Source organism: Myotis lucifugus, unplaced genomic scaffold, assembly GCF_000147115.1.
Source record: "Myotis lucifugus unplaced genomic scaffold, Myoluc2.0 scaffold_12, whole genome shotgun sequence".
NCBI classification, from domain to species: domain Eukaryota; kingdom Metazoa; phylum Chordata; class Mammalia; order Chiroptera; family Vespertilionidae; genus Myotis; species Myotis lucifugus.
In genome coordinates, this window is record NW_005871060.1 from 10,541,711 (window position 1) to 10,565,842 (window position 24,132).

The 24,132-nt window shown below is 36.0% G+C and overlaps 1 protein-coding gene across 1 annotated transcript in view; it reads left to right on the plus strand.

Annotated features, from left to right (window-relative positions):
• CCSER1 (coiled-coil serine rich protein 1) overlaps positions 1-24,132 on the plus strand; it is a 1,147,418-nt gene that overhangs the window by 122,802 nt on the left and 1,000,484 nt on the right. The window contains exons 2-3 of the mRNA XM_006084620.3: positions 14,180-15,541; positions 22,172-22,356. Coding sequence (XP_006084682.1) covers positions 14,221-15,541; positions 22,172-22,356 — 1,506 coding nt within the window. The 5' untranslated portion in view covers positions 14,180-14,220. The remainder of the gene's footprint in view (positions 1-14,179; positions 15,542-22,171; positions 22,357-24,132) is intronic.

Here is a 24,132-nt window from a genome sequence, read left to right on the forward strand (position 1 = left end):
TGGGCCCACCCCCCACATGTGGCGCCATCCCCAACATCCCTCACCACCCCGATTGGTCTTGTGGTCTCTCCCCCCAGCCAGCTCCACTTCCAATTGCCCCCCCCCCCCCAATTGGAGATGGGGCCTGCTGGCCAATTGCTTGAGGCCCCTTCCCTCAGCCAGCCCGTCCCTGATTGGGCCCAATTGGGGCAGCCAGCCGGGCAACCTCCCGCTGTCTCCTCCTCCCACAGGCCTGGCCCTGATCCGCCAATTAGGGCCTGGCTGGCGGGACTCCACCTGTGCATGAATTCATGCACTGGGCCCCTAGTAATTATAATAATAGGATGAGAAATATGGTGTTTCAGGAGAGCTCTACAGATACCCTGGAACACCAAAATGATGAGTGAATGGGTCCTAGAGCACATTAAGCCTGAAACATTGCTGGAGGTGAAAATGACTAACTGACACTGTTCTACTTTAGGTACATCATGAGAAGGCAGGGTTCTTTGCAAAAGACAGTAGTTTTAGGGAAAACAAAAGGCAGCAGGGAAAGATGAAGACCAAATATGAGATAGATTGACTCCATAAAAGAATCCGTAAGCATGATGAGTCTACAGGAGCTGAGCAGGGCTGTTGAGAGCAGGACATCACTCACTCACAGGGTCACCAAAAGTGGGAGCTGACTCAATGGCTGGTAACAGAATACTATTTACAGTTATCTACACAGTTGTTAGGAAGATTAAGGTGAGATAATTTATATACTCATTCTAGTCAATTTGTGACTAAGATTGTTTTTTAAAGCCCACACACAGGGGAAACAAGAGAAACCATTATGTTGATGTAGTTCCTTGAAAAATAAATTATATATTAAAGTTATACAAAAATGGGAACATTATTTAAATATATAGATATGTCAGATGCTTATAGAGCAAGGGTCTTTTTGCTTGTTTGAAATAAGAAGTTTCTGGCAGTGACAATCTCTGCTGTCATTCGGTTGGGTTAGAGTTAATTCTATTATCAGGAACACTGAACTCTATAAATGTTAGTGCTGCCACTTTTTTGTGTGTCTTTGAATGAGGTACTTAACCTCTCTGTATTTTGATTTCTTCATTCTCAAAAAGAAGTCCACCTTTTGAGGGGAATATTGCATAATTTTTGTGATTATCTAACCACTAAGCTGTATACCCACAACCAATAAATAATAATAATAATAATAATAATAATAATAATAATAAGTAGTCCACCTTTCAAGTGTAAAATTTTATACAATAGTTGTTCACCAAGGCAGAAATCCTTAAGTGTTCCAAGATGCAAAATCTCCCTCTAGTGGCAACTCAAGTCAGGCACATTCCCCCTGCTACCAAGTACAGCTAAAGCAGTGCATTTGGCTTAAACTTAGGTTCTTCTCTCATGATTTCATTCTTAGTAATTAGTCTATCAAATTAACAGTATACAACTCAGTATAAACTAAATAACAGTCAGTCATTCCTTAGAGTGGTCTTTGATGCAGGACTATAGTTTCATAAGAAGACAATTTAGTAAATTTATTAACAAAGTTTAAGGTTCCTGTGTTTTTTTTAAAGAAAGAAATTCATTGAATTTATAATGTTCACTTTATTGTAGTATATGTTATGTAATTCTGCTTAAAATAAATAAAATTTTAAGTCAAAGATCACTATAGGTAACAAAATATACTTTATTATATTTAGCAAAATCTTTTAATTATACTTTATAGATCTAGAGTATATCTATTAATCATTGGGTTATTAGGCTTCTCTACCAATTTAAAATTTATCTCAATATAATTTAAAATAACTTTACTTTAATACTATATTATATCAGAGGATTTTATTTTCAAAATATGTTAAATATCGACCATGCCTTCTTTTCTAGTTTCTAAAAACGAACTCCCTGTTCTATTTTATTAATTATAAACCATGATTTGGTTTATGATTTGGTCAGATTTATTGAGTACATAAGCAATTACAATGTAAGAGGAAGAAACATATCATATTTCTAATTTTATCATGTAACACAGAGACTGCATTCCCAGATGTATTTTTGCCCTCTTTTCATAAGGCACACTACATCTGTGTTTGTGGTAATATTCTACAGAACATTATTTTTACCCTTCTATCTATGGAACTGGAGGCCTGGTGGATGGATTTGCGCCCTGGTGGGGTCCCTCAACCTGTCCTGCGCCCTCTTGCAATCCAGGGGAACCGGCTGAAACCAGCAGTCTGACATTCCCTGAGGAATGTGGTAGTGCGCGAAGGGGCACTTGGCTGCTTGGTAGCACTGCTGCAGAGGTGGGAAAGGCTCGCACTGCCACAGGTGTGCTTGCCAGTTGTGAGCCTGGCATCTGTTGCCCATCAGCTGAGTGGCGCTCCCGCTGTGGGAATGCACTGATCACCAGGGGGCAGCTCCTGCATTAAGCGTCTGCCCCTGGTGGTCAGTGCGCGTCATAGTTGACTGGTCGTCTGGTCATTCAGGCTTTTATATATATAGTTTTATATATAGATAATACTGAACATAGTTTATTATTAACTTTGTACTGGGAAAAATGATATTCAGAATGACATTTTTTGATTAGATGTGTGCATGTGTGTTAGAGGGTGTGTTCCTAAATTTCACAGATTGTATGGAAATCTATAATAATAAAAGCATAATATGCAAATTAGACCGGATGTCCTTTTGGACGTCCTTCTGGATGACCTTCTGAACGAAGCCGGGGCTGCGAAGGAAACTTGGGTCCTGGGTGCCTGCTGGTGGCCAAAGGGAAGCCCGGGTCCTGGGTGCCTGCTGGGGCTGGAGGGAAGCCTGGGTACTGGGTCCCAGAGGGAAGTCCTGATCCCGGGTGCCAGAGTGGGTATTCGGTGCCAGGTCGCAGACCTTTCCGGGAGATGGGGCCAGGGCTGGGTGGTAGGTGGAAATTGTGAAGGGCTCACCCATGGACACGCGAGGGTGTTGGTCCTTGGTCTGGACTTCACCAGCACTTGCTCTTGAGATGTGGGCTGGCCCAGGCAGTACGTTTGTGAAGTGCCTCTATGGGTTTTCCATAGCCTGCATCCAGAGACCCAGAGGGCAATAGGTAAGGGGTGTGGTGCAGCCGCAGGGTCTGAAGGGAGAGTTCCAGGGGCCAGCGATGGCTGATTCATGGTCATTCCAGCTACACCCCCACCACCCAGGCTTTGGGACTGCAGTCTGTTTGCTGGAGATTGTGCCTGCCAGAGGTGGCAGGGGTTCGTGTGCCTGGCTTCTCGCTGTGGGAGTGCACTGACCACCGGGGGGCAGCTCCTGCACTGAGCGTCTACCCCCTGGTGGTCAGTGCATGACTGGTCGACTGGTCGTTTGGTCGTTCAGGTGTTGCGCTGGCTTTTTGTATATATAGATTGAGTTTAAAGACAATAGTTAAAATGACAAATACAGTATTCTGTTTTAAAAATAATTCTGATAGAATTTGTAGTCCATGCCAACACATGACTGAATGGAAATTAGCATATTCTTTAACATGCCTTCATTAGCATTATAAAGGATACAACTACAACAGTATTTATCACAGAAACAAAGCAGGAATGATTTTCAGACAGACTCATTTCTTTTTTTTCTTATCACCAGACCAATGCTGACTTTCTATGATATTGATTTAAGTTTATACTTATATTGATCCAGTTTATAAATAAACTGGAGCATACATTGAAAATTTTGGATTTTATATTACTGCCAATGCTGATTTATATTATCAGGTGTTCATATTTCTGATGACATAGACACAGACACAGATATACACATAATTATAAATATTGACTGTAGCCACATTTAAATTTAACCTGCTAACATGTATTTTAACTTTCATTTAAAAATTATTTTCCTTTGGTTTTGGTATCTTTTTATATTGCCATATGATAATATTTTAATTTCTTATTTATATTTCTGGCTTTGACCATGAGCTATTCTATGCAATGTTGTAAATAAAATTTAAAAATTAAGTGACAGATATTTACAACATATAATAGTAGAAAGATATGCTATCATCTGTATATGCCTTTTGCACTAGTATATTTCTTACAAAGCATTGTATATGTTCTACTGTTGTTCCAAAACCAATGAGCAAAAACTATTGAAAAAATAATAAATTTGAATTGAAATATATGAATCTGAATTACCTTTAAAATATAAGCTCTCTATATATTTATAAGTTAAATACCAAAAATATTTTATTTTTCTAATTATTGTTTAAAATTTTCAAGTGAAGAATTAGTCTTTCTTCAATTCTAAAGGCAATTCATTTTTCTAAGATACTAATTGTTTTAATAAATCAACATTTAACTTTCAAATGTATTTGAAAACTTTTATTTTTCATTACATAAAGGACTTTGTGATATTTTATATAATTAAATGCTTAATGAATCTTAAATTGGCTCTGAAAGTTAAAAAAAAAAAAAATTTGACTTTGAGGAAGATCTCCTCCACCCTCTGCTGATAGGTAAACGCAACTGCAGTGTATTTGTTATGAAGTTGGTCCTTTATTTTTCTTTTAAATTTATCTTTATTAAATTGTAAGGCATTTTAATATTTAGTAAACAAATAAACTATTATAAATGTCTCAAAGAAGAATGAATTTGGATCAAGCAAATACAAAACCAACCTGTCTGTTTAGTTTACTAGCCTTGAAAAAAAATGGTATAATGGCATCAATTTATTATTAATGACAAGAAGTCATAGCTACATGCTTCCAAATCATTATATAACTCAGATTTATTAGTCAACTGTATAAAGTACAATCTATGGTGGTTTAATGTTTGTACTATGGAAATATTATTAAAAAATTGTGAAAAACTTGTCTTAAAACATTTGTGTCTGACTTATCACTGACAATATGTAGAGGTGAATTATGTAGTAAAGAAATACTTAAATATTTTTTTTAAGGAGGAGGAAATAGCTTTTAATAGTGAAACTAAATAGCATTCCAGCTGTTAGAAAAGTAAACCTCAGTTCATAAGCAGATTCTGTTTGGACTGACAGTCACATAAAACATGAATTTCAATATTAAAAATGTAGGTTCATGAAAAATACAGTCTTTATATTATTGTAAGGATTCTTAATACTTTCATAAGTTTTACTTATTTAAACATATTGTATTAAAATATAAAAAATGAAGGTTTTAATAAAACACTCAGAATTGATATTTGTATTTGTCATACTTGGTCAAATTATTTTTAGAAATAGCATTTTTCCAGATGCTCATTCTCTTTCTTCCAGCAAATATTTTAATTTTTTTGTGTACCCTTCGAATTACTTTTAAAACAATTATATGCCTATATTCTTCAACATTATGTACTTTTTGATAGGGCACATATTTTTATAGTACCTTTATTTAAAATTTTAAAAGTTTTAATTATGAAAGTAATTCATGAATTTTCTCATTGTTAAGAGTTTATATTACATACTAGAGGCCTGTTGCATGAAGAGATTCATGCAATAGGCCTTCTCTTCTCCTGGCTGCCGGCACAGGTTCTCCTCCGGCACCCGGGACCCAGGCCTTTGCTCCAGCCGGAGCCGCCTTCAGTCTTCTGTCTTTGCTGCTCCGGCCGCAGCTGCCTTCAATCTTCTGTCTTTGCTGCTCTGGCTTGCCTTCAGTCTTCCCTCCGCTGCTTGGAGCCTACATATGCAAATTAACCGCCATCTTTGTTGGTGGTTAATTTGCATATTGCGCTGACCAGCCAATGTGAGGTGTAGCGAAGGTACGGTCAATTACCATGTTTGTCTATTATTAGATAGGATAGCACTGTTGTCCCTACTGATGACAATCCCCAATACGAATGCCCTCTTCAAGGATAACCACTGTCCACACATCCTTTCATATCTTTTTCCTATGCATTTACACAATTGCTTGTTCATGTTCTTTACACATTTATTTTTCCTTTCGGATTGTCTTTCTCTTATTGATTCATAAAAGTTATTTATGTATTCCGGTTATCAATTATTTGACTGTTTGTTATGTTTCAAATATTTTTTCCCATTCCTTAGAGAAGTCTACAGATGGTTGACTGGCTGGGGATACAAGGACCAGCCACTCTCTCAAGATCTCAATTAGTGCTCCAGTTCCATGGGATTAGTCTGAGGCTGGTCTCCACATCTTTGGTTAGCTTTCCCCCCATCCTATCACGCCTTCTTTCCTCACATTCCCCTGAGAGTTGTTCTGTAATAAATTGCTTCAACATGAATCCTTTGCTCAGGCTCTTTTTCTAGAAAACCTAACTTAGAAAATTGTAAGAAAAATTTTCCCCCAAAATAGTATTTAAAATAACAAACTAAATTACTCCATGTAAGGTATGTGTATAAAAATAATGTAGCCCTAACCGGTTTGGCTCAGTGGATAGAGTGTCAGCCTGTGGACTCAAGGGTCCCAAGTTCGATTCCGGTCAAGGGCATGTACATTGGTTGCAGGCACATCCCCAGTGGGAAGTGTGCAGGAGGCAGCTGATTGATGTTTCTCTCTCATCGATGTTTCTAACTCTTTATCCCTCTCCCTTCCTCTCTGTAGAAAAATCAATAAAATATATTTAAAAAATAATAATAATGTAATTTTTTTATTAACAAACATATATACTTCTAGATGTGTGCTACCATCTTTAAAGTGGTATATTTGTTATATTGATATTGCTCAACAAAGTTAACAAAGTCATCTTTTGGGAATCATGTTCAGGGTCTGAGACACAGTCTTTGAATATTTATAGTGTTTTCATTTATTTGCTCCTTAAAGTCTGGATTATCTTGTTGAAAATTAAAAACTAAGACTGAGTAATTAAACTCAATGTTTATTTAATAAAATTTGGCCCTGACCGGTTTGGCTCAGTGGATAGAGCATCAGCCTGCAGACTGAAAGGTCCCAGGTTCGACTCCAGTCAGGGGCATGTACCTTGGTTGCAGGCACATCCCCAGTAGGGCGTGTGCAGGAGGCAGCTGATAAATGTTTCTCTCTCATTGATGTTTCTAACTCTCTATCCCTCTCTCATTCTCTCTGTAAAATGTCAATAAAATATATTTTAAAAAAATTGAACTGGCCGAAACCGGTTTGGCTCAGTGGATAGAGCGTCGGCCTGCGGACCGAAAGGTCCCAGGTTCGATTCCGGTCAAGGGCATGTACCTGGGTTGCAGGCACATCCCCAGTAGGGGGTGTGCAGGAGGCAGCTGATCGATGTTTCTCTCTCATCGATGTTTCTAACTATCTCTTTCCCTTCCTCTCTGTAAAAAATCAATAAAATATATTTAAAAAAAAAATTGAACTGAACTTATAGTCAGGAAGGACATCAACACGGTCAATAATATTTTGGGTCAAAAACAAGCCATGGTTGAATGAGATTATTTGTAAGAGATAATTTAAGAAGTGTTTGTAATATTGGCTAAATCACTATTTATTCAGTGATATAGATTAGATGATAGATAGATAGATAGACAGATAGATGTCCTAATTCCAAGCCTCATCCTATGTAATATAAACCTAATATGCTAAGTGTCCGGTCATCTGTTCAACCAATCAAATCATAATATGCTAATGACATGCTAAGGTCGCTCAACCGCTCGCTATGATGTGCACTGATAACCAGGGGGAAGACGCTCAGAGAGGTAGGCTAGTTTGCTGCTGGGGTCCAGCCGATCGGGACTGTGCAAAATGGGCCAGACACGCCCTGGAGCCCTCCCGTGGTCCCTCCCCGGCTGGCCAACCTCCTGTGTCCCTCCCTGGCCCCAATTGTCCACTGGTGGGATCCCTTAGCCTGGCTTGCACCCTTTCACAATCCGGGACCCCTCGGGATATGTCAGAGAGCCAGTTTTGGCCCAATCCAGCAGGCCAGGCTGAGGGACCCCACTGGTGCATGAATTCATGCACCGGGCCTCTAGTTTATATATACTATTACTGCTCGAATTACCTTTCTGTACTGTTCATGATTGACTCAGGAAATGATAGTATTAGTTTACCAGTAGACAAAATTAGAAATTCTAGCTGAGAGAGGTTGGTGAAGTTATCAGCTAAATTAAACTACATATGCTGTGAAACAGTAAAAATTGTAAATTGTTCCTCATAAGTAAATTATAGTTGTTAAGCACTTACCATGTGCTCGACCCTGTTCAAAGTCCCTTTTTGCATTTATTTATGTGTTCCTCATAAAATCTCTTTAAGACCGTGCAACTATTATTCTCAGGCTCAGAGTTTAAGTAACTTTTTAAGCCAGTCAACTCTTATGAGTTGAGATGAATTCAAATCTAGATATTCTTTTATCAGAATCCACATTCTTAACAGTTATACATTCATTTGTGTAAAAATACCAGAATATGTAATATTCCTAAAATATAAATGTTGTCTCATTATTTACCTAAGCCTGGTCACATGTAGATATGGTGTTTAAATTTCTTTATTCTGTCACTAGTAACTTCTGTCTAATCTCTGGCTAAAATCCAGTCTTTCTTTATTTCTCGTTTGTCTCTTCTGTTCACTAAAGAACTAAGATCATATCTGAATGGGTCTCAAGATGACTTGTCTTGTTAAATATGTATTATGGCCCATGTCCTTCCATTAATTCAGACAAGGCACTCATCTGCCTCCCTAAATTCTGCTAGAATAATCTCTTTGAAATGTATTCTCCTTGCCTGTGGTAACAGTTCCCATTATCATGCTAATTTGGCATCTCTTTCTTTTTATTTAGGAGATTAATTTATACAGATCTGATCAGGGACATCTATCTCTGCTTACATATCACCTTTAGAGTCAAATCATTTTTAGTAATCACATAAAAGTAGACATTTCTGATGTAATAAGTTATTTATTTGGATTATTTTCTTGTTTATTTAAAAATAACAGTATACTCAATGTGGCTAAATTATATGCAAATATAATACTTTGTTAATTAAACAATCCAGTCAATTATATGATTTCTCACTCTTTCTACCTTAGGCTGACAATCTCATTCTCCTCCCTGTAACCAATCGCCCACATGATCATAATCAGTCATCCTTTTAATGTGTCTCATATGGTCCTCACTGACCCTCCTGGCTGAAATGATCCTTCCTCATGCTGTGAAAGTGATTTATCTGTCAAAAATGCTTTCATTAGTTCCCGATTCATTTAAGAGAAAACAATAAGACATTTTGGAAATACATTTAAGGAAAAATTATACCATGAAGTATAAGAATGTTGAAGTGAAATTGCATGGCTTTTGTAATAGAAAGAGTCTGGAAGGCTTTCCAGCTAAACACTAACCACCTAACAGGTGTGAGCCTCATTTAAATCTGTGGCTAAATGACATAATTAGATAAGATTGTTTTGGAAATTTCTTCAAGCTTTTATCCTATTTAATTGTAATAAAAATTGATCAATGCCCTTTGGTATATTTACATATGATTTATTTTCTTTCTTTTTTATTTTTTTGCCATCATTTTCTTAATGTTGAAAAATTGTTATCTAGAGAGTGTTTGGTTTCTGTGAGTTTTCTTTCTTCCATTTTATCATGTATCATAGGTTTTCTTTTCAGCATGGTCATTTAGGCTTTACTGGATTATTTTCTAAAATCTTTTCTGAGAAAGAGTAGAACTGGGACAGGATGTATTTCATGCAACATTTCTCACAAATATTGATCATTGTTTTTAAAGTCCAATAAAAGTGTATACTTTGGGGAGGTTCATCATAAGGAAATAGAATACTGATCTCAATTTAAATTTACATATCTCCTTTCCCCCAATAGTTTTAATGATTTTTTTAAATTAGAGGGTTTGGGACAGATTTGAAAAGTAGCTCATTATCATAATCACTCTATGTATGTGCTGCACCACCATGACACTTTTGTTTGAATGCATTTCCTTGAAAAGAAAGAAATTGAAAATATACTCTATACCAGACAGAGTGTTAGGTTTGTATGTTGTGCCTTCTTATCCTTACAAGAAATCACTACAAAATAATTGTTACCTATGTTCAAGTTCATGTTACTAGTATGTGGCAGAACTTGGAGTTGAAACTATATTATTATTATATTTTTGCTGATTGCATGTGTGTATATTTATTTATTTTTGCTAATTGCATGTGTATGTCTTGTTTAGTTTTGCTTTTTTCATAAAAATACCATCAGTTTGGGGAGAGAAACAAACCAAATGAACATCCGGTGACTCTTTATCACCTTGGGCTCACAGTGGAGAAATATGAGGGTTGTCAAAATTCTAAGGAAATGTTTGAAAAATATTGGGAAAGGAAAGGGTGAAGGGTTTTTTTGCTTTGCTTCTGTTACTTGCACAGAAAGATATATCTGTTTGTATATATGGGAATCAGTTTCCAAGATTATATCTCTGAAACAATGCAAGGTTGTGTTATGCCTTTGGATAAGGCCTTTGGAATCATGGAAGTCTTTTTTCAGTATTTCTAACTTCTTTAATGTGTTTTATTTGTGCTCTAATTTTAAATAGCTAACATAGTAGCAGTTCATATAACTCCTTAAATTATAATCCATATTTTCCTCAACCATACCAAACAAGAAATTCCCCTCTCCTTTTATTCAGAATAGATCCACCATATAATGTTGTACTCTGTTAAGAGCAATGATAGTGTTTGTTAAGAGATCACTGGATAAAGTACTTTCTGGGAGTTTTTTGTTAAATCCTGATACTAAAGAACAAAGGAAACCATTTCTTCAGTTGAGATCACACTGAGTTTCACACCACTTCTAATAGGGTCAGCATGCATCTGTGTAGTGATATTGCCTACAAATCAGTATTTTTGCTTATTTATACAGCTTAAAAGGTATAATTAGAGGACACCCTTTTTATATGAAGAATGTACTTTTCTGAAGAATATAATATTTATGGTTGTAAAGGCCCCTGGACAATGGGAAGGTCTAGTCCAATCATATATTTTTAGGAGCTGTTATGTTTAAAGTGGCTAAGACTTCTGAACCAAGAAATATTAGAGGAGAATTGTGAAAAATATGTCTATTTTATCTGTTATCTGATTTGGAAATCTATTTTAAAAATATGAAAATATATACAAGGTTTGCTAAGGAATTAAATAAAATTTAAATAAAAATATAATAAAATCATAATAAAAATAAAATTAACATGTAATGTTATATTGGTTTTTCATTAATAATTGAAGTTGATGTGATGATATATTCTTTTATTAAACATGTTTAGCATTGTATTTTTATACATTGGCAGCTTTTAGATTATTAAATAATATTACAGCTTGAAAAGCTTTAAACTTATGAACCTCTAAAAGTCATAGTTCAGCATAAGTAACTGCAAATTATAGCATTTATTTATGGTGGTGAGACAGCAGATGCTTATTTATATTTGAAATACTGATGTGTTCAAGATGAAGCTTCAGTTTGCAAAATCCACCAATTCTATAGGTATTAATTGTGTATTATACTAGGCAGTGGGATCTCAAAGCAAAGCAGCGATGGCCTTTGCTACTTAACAAACTTATGGTAAATAGTAAAGTCAGGTTAATAAACAGATTCTTACTTTATAAAGTAATATTTTAGGATTCATAAAGGAGTAGGATATCTGAAATGGAGGAGGGTGGGAAGGAGGGTCAGTGATGGCGTCCTGGAATGAATGATGTCATGGAAATAGGAATATTGCCACATCAGGTCCTAGGAAGGGCATGCCAAGCAGGTGCACCCACATCTGCAAATGCCCAGAAGGTGAAAGTGGGCAGAAAATGGAAAGTATAATCAGTGTAACTGGAGAATAAAGTGGGAGAAGTGGGATAATGAATCTGGAGATGTAGATAGCATCCAGACCTTAGAGTCTCTCTAAAAAATGTTGATAATTCCAAACTACAGATATTTGATCTGTCTCTTGTTTAGCTGGAAAGCTCTCAGTAGGAAATAAAGAACTTAATTTAAAAGACTGTAAGTAGACAACGTAAAATCTAAAGAATTTTTGTCTCTAATAGATTTTATGTTCACTCCATATCATCCATTCAGTGTATAAATAGCTCTTAGTATCTCTCTGATGTTTTACTTAAATAAATTATGAAAAATATATTAGTAGCCTAAATTTTTTTTTTTGTACCCAATGGAAACCTGGTCATTTTCATTAAATACTTAGGAAGAGGAGTAATTATTATAATATTTTTTTCTGAATTTTTATTAGTTAAATTTTTTGAATACTTACTAAAGAAATATGGAACTGAGTCACTCTTTTGTTTTTAAATGATGATACAAATGCAAGAAATAATTTTTAAAAGGCCAACAAATATTTCAGTATACGTAAGTTCTTATACTGTGTCAATACAAATGATAAATATCTTGACATTAATGCATTGAAGGCCATAGGTTCATCACCAGCTGCAAATCATTATGGTTGATAATGCTCTAATGAGAGCCACATCTTCACTGGGCATTTGATGGAAATAAATCTTGCATGTAAATGAAAAAATCACAGCTGAGAATGATGTTAATTAAAGCATTATTAAGAGTGAGATTATGAAAAAATGTATCATATTTTATATCCATTTTGAAAAATTTAAGCTGGGAAGAAAATGAGATATTTTTGATTTGTGAAAGATTTCAAGAGCTAGTGTCTGTGTTTATATTTTAAGTTCTCTTCACCTAAAGCCTTATAAGAATACTTAAATATATTGGGAGTGGTTCATACACAGTTTAATTTAAATTCAAATTCAGTGAGTATAACTAAAAATCATCCAGAAAATCAAATAATGCAAAACTGTTACATTTTTTATTATTTGGGACAAAATATTAAGTATATATGAATGCATATCTGAAAGAGAAAATATTTTCCATTATTGTCATATACTTCTTTAAGGACATGAGAACATTTTACTTTCTCAGTCTCATATCAGTAAAGATGATAAAATGGAGGGCTTGTCATTTTATGTGTATTTGTTATTATTTCGTTTTGGTTGCAAAAAGCAACAAAATGAAATAGAGCCTTAATCAAGTTGACAAACGGAGCATGTACATTATAGTTAAGGTATTAAGTGAAATTTAGAGACAAAGCAAAACAAAACAGGAGCCATGTTATGACACATTATGAAAACTAGTGAAAAATAGCAGTCACCAGAATAGCAATATTGACCATACAACCAGGAATCCCTGAAATGGAAGCGTGTTTGGGCCTTGCCTTTTCACTCTAGTGAAAGCAGTACAAGCCATGCTGATTATGACCTGATCCTGTAGTTAGATAAGACTTAGCTTCTTATTCCTGCTTTACCACTTATTAACTGAGTGACATTAGGCAAGTTATCTTTCTGCTATAAAATGTCCATAGTAGTAGTATCTACTTCTCCACGCAGAAGCATTAAAAGAGATAAACTGTGTAAAAGTACCCAGTACATCATAGTTGAACATCTGCTACGCTCTCCTCTTCCTTCTTCTCCATCATCAGTACTCTGATATTAATATGATTCAGAATTTTCCATGCTTCTCCTCTCAGTCTGTATTCTTACCTGTTGAATTAGCTTTCAATCAGGTCTTGTCTTCAACTCATAGTTGTGGTTTCTTCATAACTTTATCTTGCTTATAACTCCACACTATATTCTTTCGTGGTTTAGTTGCCTCTGCCAATGTACTTAGTATCTCTAAATGTCCTAAATCAAACTCCGAGAGGAAGAATGCATCCTCGTTGTTTATCCTTTGAGTGGAGCCTCTAATATCAGCTCATACCTTAGGCTGGTCTGTGATTCTATTCAGTTCATGTGAATAATGTGTTGAAACCCATGGTCTATCTGGTGCTGGCTAACAGAGGCAGCGGTGGGACATTTTACCCAGAGGGCAATGATCATGGCTGCCACATGCCTACTACATCTAAACAAATAGACATAAAAGGTTAAGATTCAATGAATTACCAGAGTATGTACTAGTAAGAGTATGTAGAACCAGAGTATGTAGTAAGGCTGGCTCTTGAATAATGATCTTGTGTCTCCCAACCCAATACTCATTTGAATAGACTTTAAATACTCCGGGTAATCATGAAATTTTTGCAGCATCATAAAGTTGCTTTAAAATATTCTCTAATGTTGCCACTTACAAATTTTTAATAAAATCTTTAAGTATCAGAATTTTAGTATTTACTGTTTTAATATAAACATAATTATATTTTGTGTCTTGAAGAACAATTATTTATTTCAAAATGTCTTATTTATAATTGAATTCTATTGACTTGTTCTTTTTGTCTTAACTTTTCCCAGGCTGCTAAGTTGGATATCACAGTGCAAGCTTTGGGGTCCCAATGGGGGACTCTGGATCAAGACGATCTACCCTGGTCTCCAGGTTGCCAATATTCAGAAGAAGTATTAGCAGAAGACATGATTCTCTTCCTTCTTCACCTTCCTCCAGTAATACAGTTGGTGTCCACAGTTCCTCACCTTCCAGCACAAACTCAAGCTCAGGTAGTACAGGTAAACGCAGGAGCATATTCCGAACTCCTTCCATTAGCTTCCACCATAAGAAGGGGAGTGAACCTAAGCAAGAACCTACCAACCAGAACCTTAGTATTTCAAATGGTGCTCAAGCTGGTCACAGCAGTATGCAAAAACTGACTTCGGAAGAATATATTAAAACCAGGGGAAGACATTCTGTTGGTTTTAGTAGTTCAAGAAATAAGAAGATAACAAGATCTTTGACAGAGGATTTTGAAAGGGAGAAGGAGCACTCAACTAATAAGAATGTCTTTATAAATTGCTTAAGTTCTGGCAAAAGTGAAGGGGATGATTCTGGATTCACAGAAGAACCAACTCGCCGTTCTGTTAAGCAGTCAACAAAGAAGCTGCTTACTAAATCCTTTTCCTCTCACTATAAATTTTCTAAGCCAGTTCCACCGAGCCAGTCCACTTCATTGGTACAGCAGTCTGAATTCTCATTGGAAATTACACAGTTCCAAGAGAGAGAACCTGTATCAGTAAGAGCTTCTCCATCTTGCTCTGTGGATGTAACAGAACGGGCAGGAAGCTCTTTACCATCCCCATTGCTTTCTGCTGATCTTACCACAGCTCAGACACCTTCAGAGTTTTTAGCCTTGACTGAAGATTCTGTTTCTGAAGCCGATGTATTTTCTAAAAGTGGAAGCATGGCATCCCACTGTGACAACTTTGGCCACAATGATTCTACCTCTCAGATCTCTCCCAATCCTGCTGCTGTTACAAAGGCAACAATAGACCATATAGGAACTGTTCCCTGTGCAATTATGTCTCCTGGGAAATATAGGTTAGAAGGTCGATGTAGCACTGAATCTAATTCCTTACCAGAAACCTCTGCTGCTAATCAGAAGGAAGTGTTATTGCAAATCTCTGAACTCTCTGTTACAAATGGGAGTGACTTAGAGAATCACCTATCAGCAGATACTCAAGGAGAAGAGCATATGGTATTACAAAACGGTGATACAATGTTGACAACAAGCTCCCCAAGGAAACTTGGATTTTATGAGCAACATAAAGCAATAGCTGAACGTGTTAAAGGGATTCATCCTATATCAGATTCAAGGATAATACCTTCTTCTGGTGATCGTCATATTTTTAACAAAACATATGGATATGATGCCAATCCTGCCAAAGGTATACTGATTTTCTTTGTATAAATTATAATTTTTATTATAATTATTGAATTTTCTTACTCCATGTCATTAATTGAAACCACATTTTCCTTTTTTTACTCTAATATTCTTTCCTGTTTATAATTTGAAATTTGTTCACTATTTGATTTTAAGCTTACATTTTGCTAAAAATGTAATTCAGCAATATTACTCATTTTTCTTAGTTGTGTTATCCAGAATCTGACCCTCAGAAGAAAGTGGAAGAAAACACATTTTATTTTCCATGTGGCTTTATCTAAAGCAAGGATTGTCTTTTTTAGAGTTTATGGTGGAATATTGGTATTTCTTAATTATTGTAATGAATATATTCCACTATTACTACTACTACTACTACTACTACTACTACTACTAGTTCTCCCAACATTGAAAGATTTTTCTGTTCCACTCACTGTCCTGTGCTCTTTAGATACATTAATTCATTTAGTCCTCAAATCATTGAGATCACTCCTCTTGTTATAGCACACTGTACAGGCAAAACAGTTGGAGCACAGGTAGGTTAAGTAATGTGTCCAAAGTTACAAATTGTATGTAATTGTTCTGGACACAAACCCCATGAGATAGGCACTAGTATATTTCCCAGTTAACAAACGCGAAAACTATAATCAAGAGACCATAGAGCAGGTAAGAACGGGCAGGAAGCTCTTTACAATCTTCATTACTTTCTGCTGATTTTACCACAGCTCAGACACCTTCAGAGATTTTAGTCTTGACTGAAGATTCTGTTTCTGAAGCCGATGTATTTTCTAAAAGTGGAAGCATGGCATCCCACTGTGACAACTTTGGCCACAGTTACAGCTATCTCAATCCAAAGCTCAGGTTCTTAATGGCCAGGCTATAAGACAAATATGACCCTGGCTCTTTCTAAAACATTAGGAATAATAATAATAAAATATAAAATAAGATTTATAAGTCAAATTGTATATTATAATGTTATGAATCATAACATTCTATGATTTATCTAACTAGTCCCTCCATGATTAATTTTAAACTTTTAAATCCATGAAGTAATTGTTCAGTGATATAATTATATAGCTTAGTGTTTTTTTATATTTGATATAAGATCATTTTTATGTATCCGCCTACTTTTTTGTTCTTTTTCTATTCATTTTGTCCATTCTGCATGTTTATAATTATAATATGAAATAAAATTATCTGACCTAGTGAAGCTGTGCATAAGTTATCCTCAATATTTTCATGTAAAAAACATTGTAAAAATTAAAGGAACATTGTGAAATACAAAGGAAATAATTGCTTCTAGTCTGTCAGAATTATCAAATATTGACATTTTGGCATTTTATTTCCAGACTTTTAGCTATAGCTACATTTTAAAAAATTATAGAAATTATTTTAAGTGAATTTAATATATTACATTGTTTAATAAAACCATATGGGTTTCAAGTATACAACTTAATAAGACACCATCTGTATACCGAATCGTGCACTCACCACCCAAAGTTTCTTACCACTACCATTTGTTCTCTTTTTGCTCTCTTCTGCCTCCCCACATCCCCTTTTCCTTCTGGCAATCACCAAACAACCTTCTTTCTGAGAGCTGTCAGTCTGTTCTCTGTATCTATTAATCTGTTTCTATTGTGTTTATTTTGTTTCATTAAATTCCACATAAAGGTTGTCCCAAAATTCATGCAAGAAGTAATTTTGATATAAAACACAGGTTTATAATCAAAAATTGTAATTTTTTTATTGATTCATAAAGTATATAGTATAGGGTTATGTATGGAATAGCATATCAGGTAAATGGCCTCCACGGCTTTGCTGGCACATATGCACTCTTTTGTTGAAATTTTCCATGACCATTTTACATAAATGTGGCTGAATTTCAATGAGGCTCATTTTCATCTTCATGGCTTGGTTAATCAACAAAATTGTTGCATTTGGGGTTCAGAAAATCCACGAGTGATTGTTGAGAAACAAATGCATCCACAACGTGTCACTGTTTGGTGCGGATTTTGGGCTGGAGGCATCATCGGACCATTCTTCTTCGAAAATGCAGCTGCTCAGGCAATAACAAAAGAGTGCATATGTGCCAGCAAAGCTGTGGAGGCCATTTACGTGATATGCTATTGCATACATAACCCTATACTGTATACTTTATGAATCAATAAAAAATGTACAATTTTTAATTATAAACCTGTGTTTTCTATCAAAATTACTTCTTGCGTGAATTTTGGGACACCCTTTATAAGTGAGATCATATGGTATTTGTTTTTCTCTGATTGGCTTATTTCACTTAGCATAATACTCTCCAGGTCCATCTATGCTGTCACAAAAGGTAAGATTTCCTTCTTTTTTATGGCCGAGTAGTATTCCATTGAGTAAATGTACCACAGCTTTTTTATTCACTCATCTACTGATGGTCACTTGGGCTGCTTCCAGATCTTGGCTCTTATAAATAACGCTACAATGAATATAGAGATACATATATTCTTTCATATTAGTGTTTTGGGTTTCTTACAAAGTATTTTCAGAAATGGGATAGATGGGTCATGACACAGTTTCATTTTTTATTTTTTGAGGCAATTCTATACTGTTTTTTACAGTGGCTGCTCGAATCTGTACTCCTATCAACAGTGCACGAGGGTTCCCTTTTCTCCACATCCTCCACAACACTTGTTGTTCGTTGATTTATTGATGATAGCCATCCTGACAGTTGTGAGGGGATATCTCATTATAGTTTTAATTTTTCTTATGATTAATGATATTTGAATCTTTTTATACATCTACTGGCCATCTGCATGTACTCTCTGGAGAAGTGTCTATTCAGGTCCTTTGGCCATTTTTAAATTGGGTTGTTTATTTTCTTAGTATCGAGTCATATAAATTCTTTATAAATTTTGTAAAGTAACCCCTTATCAGATATATCATTGGCAAATATGTTCTCCCATTCAGTGGGTTGCCTTTTCATTTTATTGATGGTTTCCTTTGCTTTGTAAAAGCTTTTTAGTTTGATGTAGTCCCATTTTAATTTTTTTAAAAATTTTGTTTCCCTTACTCGAGGAGATATATCAGAAAAAATATTGCTATGAGAAATGTTCAAGATTTTACTGCCTATGTCTTCTAGGATTTTTATAGTTTCACAACTCAAATTAAGTTTTTAATCCATTTTGAATTTATTTTTGTTATGGTGTGAGGAGGTGGTTTAGCTTCATATTTTTGCAATATTTTGTCCAATATTCCTAACAACATTTATTTAATAGACTGTATTTATCCCATTATATATTCTTGTCTCCTTTTTCAAATATTAATTGACCATAAAGGTATAGGTTTATTTCTGGGCTCTCTATTATGTTCCATTGATCTATATGCCTGTTTTTATGCCAGTACCATGCTGTTTTGATTAACATGGCCTTGTAGTATAACTTGATATCAGGTAGCATGACACCTACAACTTTGTTCTTTCCAAGATTGCTGAGGCTCTTTGGAGTCTTTTGTGGTTTTATATAAATTTTTGGAATATTTGTTCTAACACTGTGAGATGTGCCATTGCTATTTTAATAGGAATTGCATTGAATTTAGAGATTGCTTTGGGTATTATGGACATTTTAATGATATTATTTCTTCCTATCCATGGACACAGTATATGCTTCCACTTATTTGTATCTTCCATCCTTTCTTCTTTTTCTGACCAAAGGTCTTTTACCTCCTTGGTTAAATTTATTCCTAGGGAACTTATTTTTTGTTGTTGTTGCAATTGTAAATAGTACTGTTTTCTTAATTTCTATTTCTGATTATTCATTGTTGCTTTATAAAAATGCCATAGATTTCTGGGCATTAATTTTGTATCCTGCTGCATTGCCAAATTCATTTTATCAGTTCAAATAGGTTTTCGGTGAAGTCTTTAGGGTTTTCTATCTACAGTAACATGGAATCTGCAAACAATGACAGTTGTACTTCCTCCTTTGCAATTTGGATGCCTTTTATTTCTTTTTGTTTGACTGCTGTGACTAGAACTTCCAGTACTTTGTTGAATAAGAGTGGTGAAAGCAAACATCCCTCTCTTGTTCCTGATCTTAAAGGAAACACATTTATTTTTTGTTCATTGAGTATAATGTTGGTTATGGGTTTGTCATATATGGCCTTTATTACATTGAGGTATGTTATTTCTATTTCTACTTTTCTGAGAATTTTTATCATAAATGGGTGCTGGATTTTATCAAATGCTTTTTTAATATGATCATGTGATTATTCTTCATTTTGTTTATGTGATGTATCATGTTTAATAATTTGTGAATATTGTACCATCTTTGCATTCCTGGAATAAATGTTACTTGACATGGTGTATGATCTTTTTAATGTATAGCTGAATCTGATTTGCTAATATTTTGTTGAGGTATTTAGCATCAATGTTCATCAGGGATATTGGCCTATATATTTTTTCTTTGTAGTGTCTTTATCTAATTTTGGATTTGGATAATCCAAATTATCCAAATAATTTGGCCTAGTAAAATGAGCTTGGAAGTCTACCCTCCTCTTGAATTTTTTGGAATAGTTTGAGAAGGATAAATATTAGTTCTTTTTTTAATGTTTGATAAAATTTACTTGTGAAGCTATCTAGTGTACGACTTTAATTTGCTGGGAGTTTTCTCACCACTGCTTCAATTTCATTAGTTATAATCAGTCTATTCAGGTTTTCTGATATTTGCTGACTCAATTTTGGCAGATTGTATGTTTTTAGGAATTGATCCATCTCACCTCAGTTGTCCAATTTGTTGGCATATAGTTGTTGGTAATATTTTCTTACAATCTTTTGTATTGCTATGGTGGCAGTTGTTAATTCTCTTTTTTAATTTCTGATTTTGTTTATTTGGGTTCTCTCTCATTTTTCTTGATGAACCAAGTTAAAGGTTTGTCAACTTTGTTTATTTTTCCAAAGATTCAACTGTTGGTTTTACACACACACACACACACACACACACACACACACACACATCTACACTAATAAAAGAGAAACATGCAAATTGGTATCACTTCGCCATGCGCACCAGCCAATCGGATGGGTATGCAAATTAACCAACAAAGATGGCGGTTAATTTGCATAGGTAGGCGCCCAGCGGCCTGGGTCCCGGGAACATCATTAACACCCAGGTCACTCTGAGGTAGACCCTCTGTGGGCCCTGAGCAGCATAGGAAGGGCCTGAGCAAGGGGGCTCCTGGGCAGGGGCGGAGCCGGCCATCGGAGCCGAGGGGACCCCTGCCCAGACCTAAAGCCTGGGCTAGAGGCTTTAGGCCTGGGCAGGGAAGGAGCCAGCCATTGGCGGGAAATGGGGGGGGGCCCTGCCCAGGCCCTGAGGCTTTAGGCCTGGGCAGGGGCCGAGCCGGTGATTGGAGGGAGCTGGGGCCAAACCGGCGATCAGTGTGAACTATAGAGGAAACACCTTTTCTGACCGCTCATTGGCTAAGTTCCCTGTAGGCCACTGGTAATATTCTTAGTAACTTGGGTAATAAGAATCTAAAAAGGTGATCTAGGGTTTTTCCACCTTACTCCTGGAGAAAAAAACGAAGGTCTGCTGCTGGAGGGCTAAGAAATGTCATATCCTGCCCTAGCTGGTTTGGCTCAGTGGATAATGCCTCGGCGTGCCTACCACAGGGTCTGGGTTCAATTCTGACCAAGGGCATGTACCTAGGTTGCAGGCTCCTCCCTGGCCAGGGCCCATGTCAGGGCTCATGCAGGAGGCAACCAATCAAAGTGTTCCTCTCACTTTGATGTTTCTCTCTGTCTTTCCCTTTCTCTTCCACATTCTCTAAAAATCAATGGAAACATATCCTCAGGTGAGGATAAAAAAAAAAGAAAGAAATGTCATATCCTATGAAAGACATATCTTGAAAATGCCTAAAGAAAATTGTCATTTTTTCATAGTGAAGGGACTGGAGTTTGTGTTGATGAAAACACCTTGGTGGCTGTGGTGACTGGCAGTGGCTGCAGCAGCGGGGTGATGGGGCTGGTACCTTCCCCTGATCAGCCGGTTGCCTCCCACAAAGGGAGGCCAGACTGTGGCTTAGGCCTGCTCCCTAAGGGGAGCAGGGAGCGGGCCTAAGCTCTCAGTAGGACATCCCCTGAGGGCTCCCAGTATGTGAGAGGGGGCAGGCTGGGCTGAGGGACCCCCCAGTGTACGAATTTCGTGCACCAGGCCCCTAGTATAGATATAATTGATATAATTAATTTCAGAGAGACAAAGTGAGAAGAGGAGAGGGATAGAAAAATCAATGATGAGAATCATTAATTGGCTACTTCCTGCATGCCCCACACTGGGGATTGAGCCCACAACCCAGGAATGTGCCCTGACCAGGAATATTACCATGATCTCTTGGTTCATAGGTCGACACTCAACCACTGAGTACACTGGCCGGGCTGATTCCAAAAGTTTTAGGCTTCAAAGTAATTACATGATTAAGCAAACTAAACTAGCACTATTAATTTTAAAAGTTTTCTGTGAGAGAGAATTTTTAAATGATACTGAGTGTTTCCCATATACTTTCAATGAAACATTTATGAAAACTACATTTAAACATGTATATTCTTATTTATTTATTTATTTATTTATTTATTTATTTATTTATTTATCTTTTGTAATAGTTCTTGCCAGTAGCCTCAGTCCATATCGTGAAGGAAGATTTATAGAGAGACGACTGCGGTCTTCATCAGAAGGAACTGCGGGGAGTAGCAGAATGATTTTGAAACCAAAAGATGGAAATGTAGAAGAAGTTAATAGTCTAAGAAAGCAAAGAGCAGGTTCGTCATCTTCAAAAATGAACAGCATGGTAAGTCAATACATGTGCCTGCACATGATGAAATAATTCCCTCTGTATCTGGCAAGTTCTTGCATGCAAAATGAAAACAGACTGAAGATTAGACTCCTTACATTTGAAGGGAAAATTGATCTCCCTAGTTTGATGTCACAAGTCAGAGGTGCTAACTTTGCACTTAAGACCCTCATGACTGATAGGAGCATACAGAGAGAGCTGCCCTTAATTCCTGTCTTCTTTGCTTCCATGGAAAGTTCAATGTTCTCCATTCTAGAACAAAACCCTGGAATGCACAGCTAAGGAAAATGGTGATCCTGAGGATACCCTCTGACACCTTCATTGCACACCATGCCATCACCCTCTAGCTAGCATAAAATGTGTCCTTTTGTAAACTACCCTTATTTCAGTACCACCCTTAGACCCTTTAACGGACCCTACTCTGCCTGTCCTTTTACAGTTGCCCTTCCACACAAAGTGAGGTGCCTGAGTGTCAAGGCAAAATCCACAACTTTTGCACATTCTAAGTATTAGAGGTTCCAAATTCCTGGTCCAAACTCTGGGTGCCTGCTGATGAGGGTGGAGGTGGGTGTGTAGGGGGCTGCATCTAGGCTTGCACTTGTGGACTGGGTGTCTTAGAGGCATGTGAATGAAGCTTCTTTGTAACGTGAGATGGAGTCGGGGGTGGGAAGAAGTGACCGGTGGACTGCAGCCCAAGGGATCAGGAGGCCTCAGGTCTCACAAATATTGGGATGGGCTGGCCTTTTGGAGTTCACTTTACTTTCTCACAGATTTATTACTTTTTCAGTAACACCTTTGATCCCTAATATTTAGCAGTGTTTCTTGCAAATGATCTATCTACCTATCTACCTATTTATTCATGCATACATGTGAAAAATACATAAAACTATAATTTTTGACATCTCTGTATATGCTAGATAATTTTTTCAAATGAAATTGTTAACTTATGTAGTTTAAACCATCATGTTGTGAAGAAGGCTTAGGTTACTGAGGTACTACTGAGTGATAGCAAGACCACTGTACTTGAAGTTAGAAGTTCTAGCCATCAGGTCAGGCTTGGCCAGATTTTAATCTTGAGAAAATCAGAATTACAAAACAACAAATGATGATGGGCTTCTTGTTTTTATTATACTAAAACATGATTGTGTGTATTTACATGTGTATATATAGAAATCTATTATATTTCATCTTTCTTTTTTGTTCTTTGGTGCTTTAAAACTTATTATTTTGACAATTGAGGTTTATTTCTAAGTTTAAGAACATGTTAAGAAAGATTTCCAATTGATGTAAAATTATAGGTTATGGCTAATGAATTATTATGACACATAAAAATTTCCATTATCCCTTCACAAAATTTCCATTATACCTTCATAGATCCCTATTTATTTTAATAATTGTGCACTATTTGTTACACTTGCCCAAAGTTGGGCCTCTTATGCATTCTTTATATCTCATTTTTATACTACATTTAAATAATTTCCCTTGTAATATCAAATAACTTTTCCTTTGAGATACACTTTCAATATTTAAAATTTAAAATATCAAAGCACAAAAATGTAATTTTGTCTTTTATTTAAGGCTTTTTATGAATTTTCAGAATGTGTCCCTGCAGTGATGTAGATCTTCCAGTAGATGGCAGGACTACACCATTGCCATGGGGAAGGAAAGGTTATAAAGCAGCAGATTTTCAAAGTTTCTCATCTCATAACACATATGAATTGATTACTAAAATTCTGCACACACCAAAAATAGGTATTATATTTTTTTCCAATA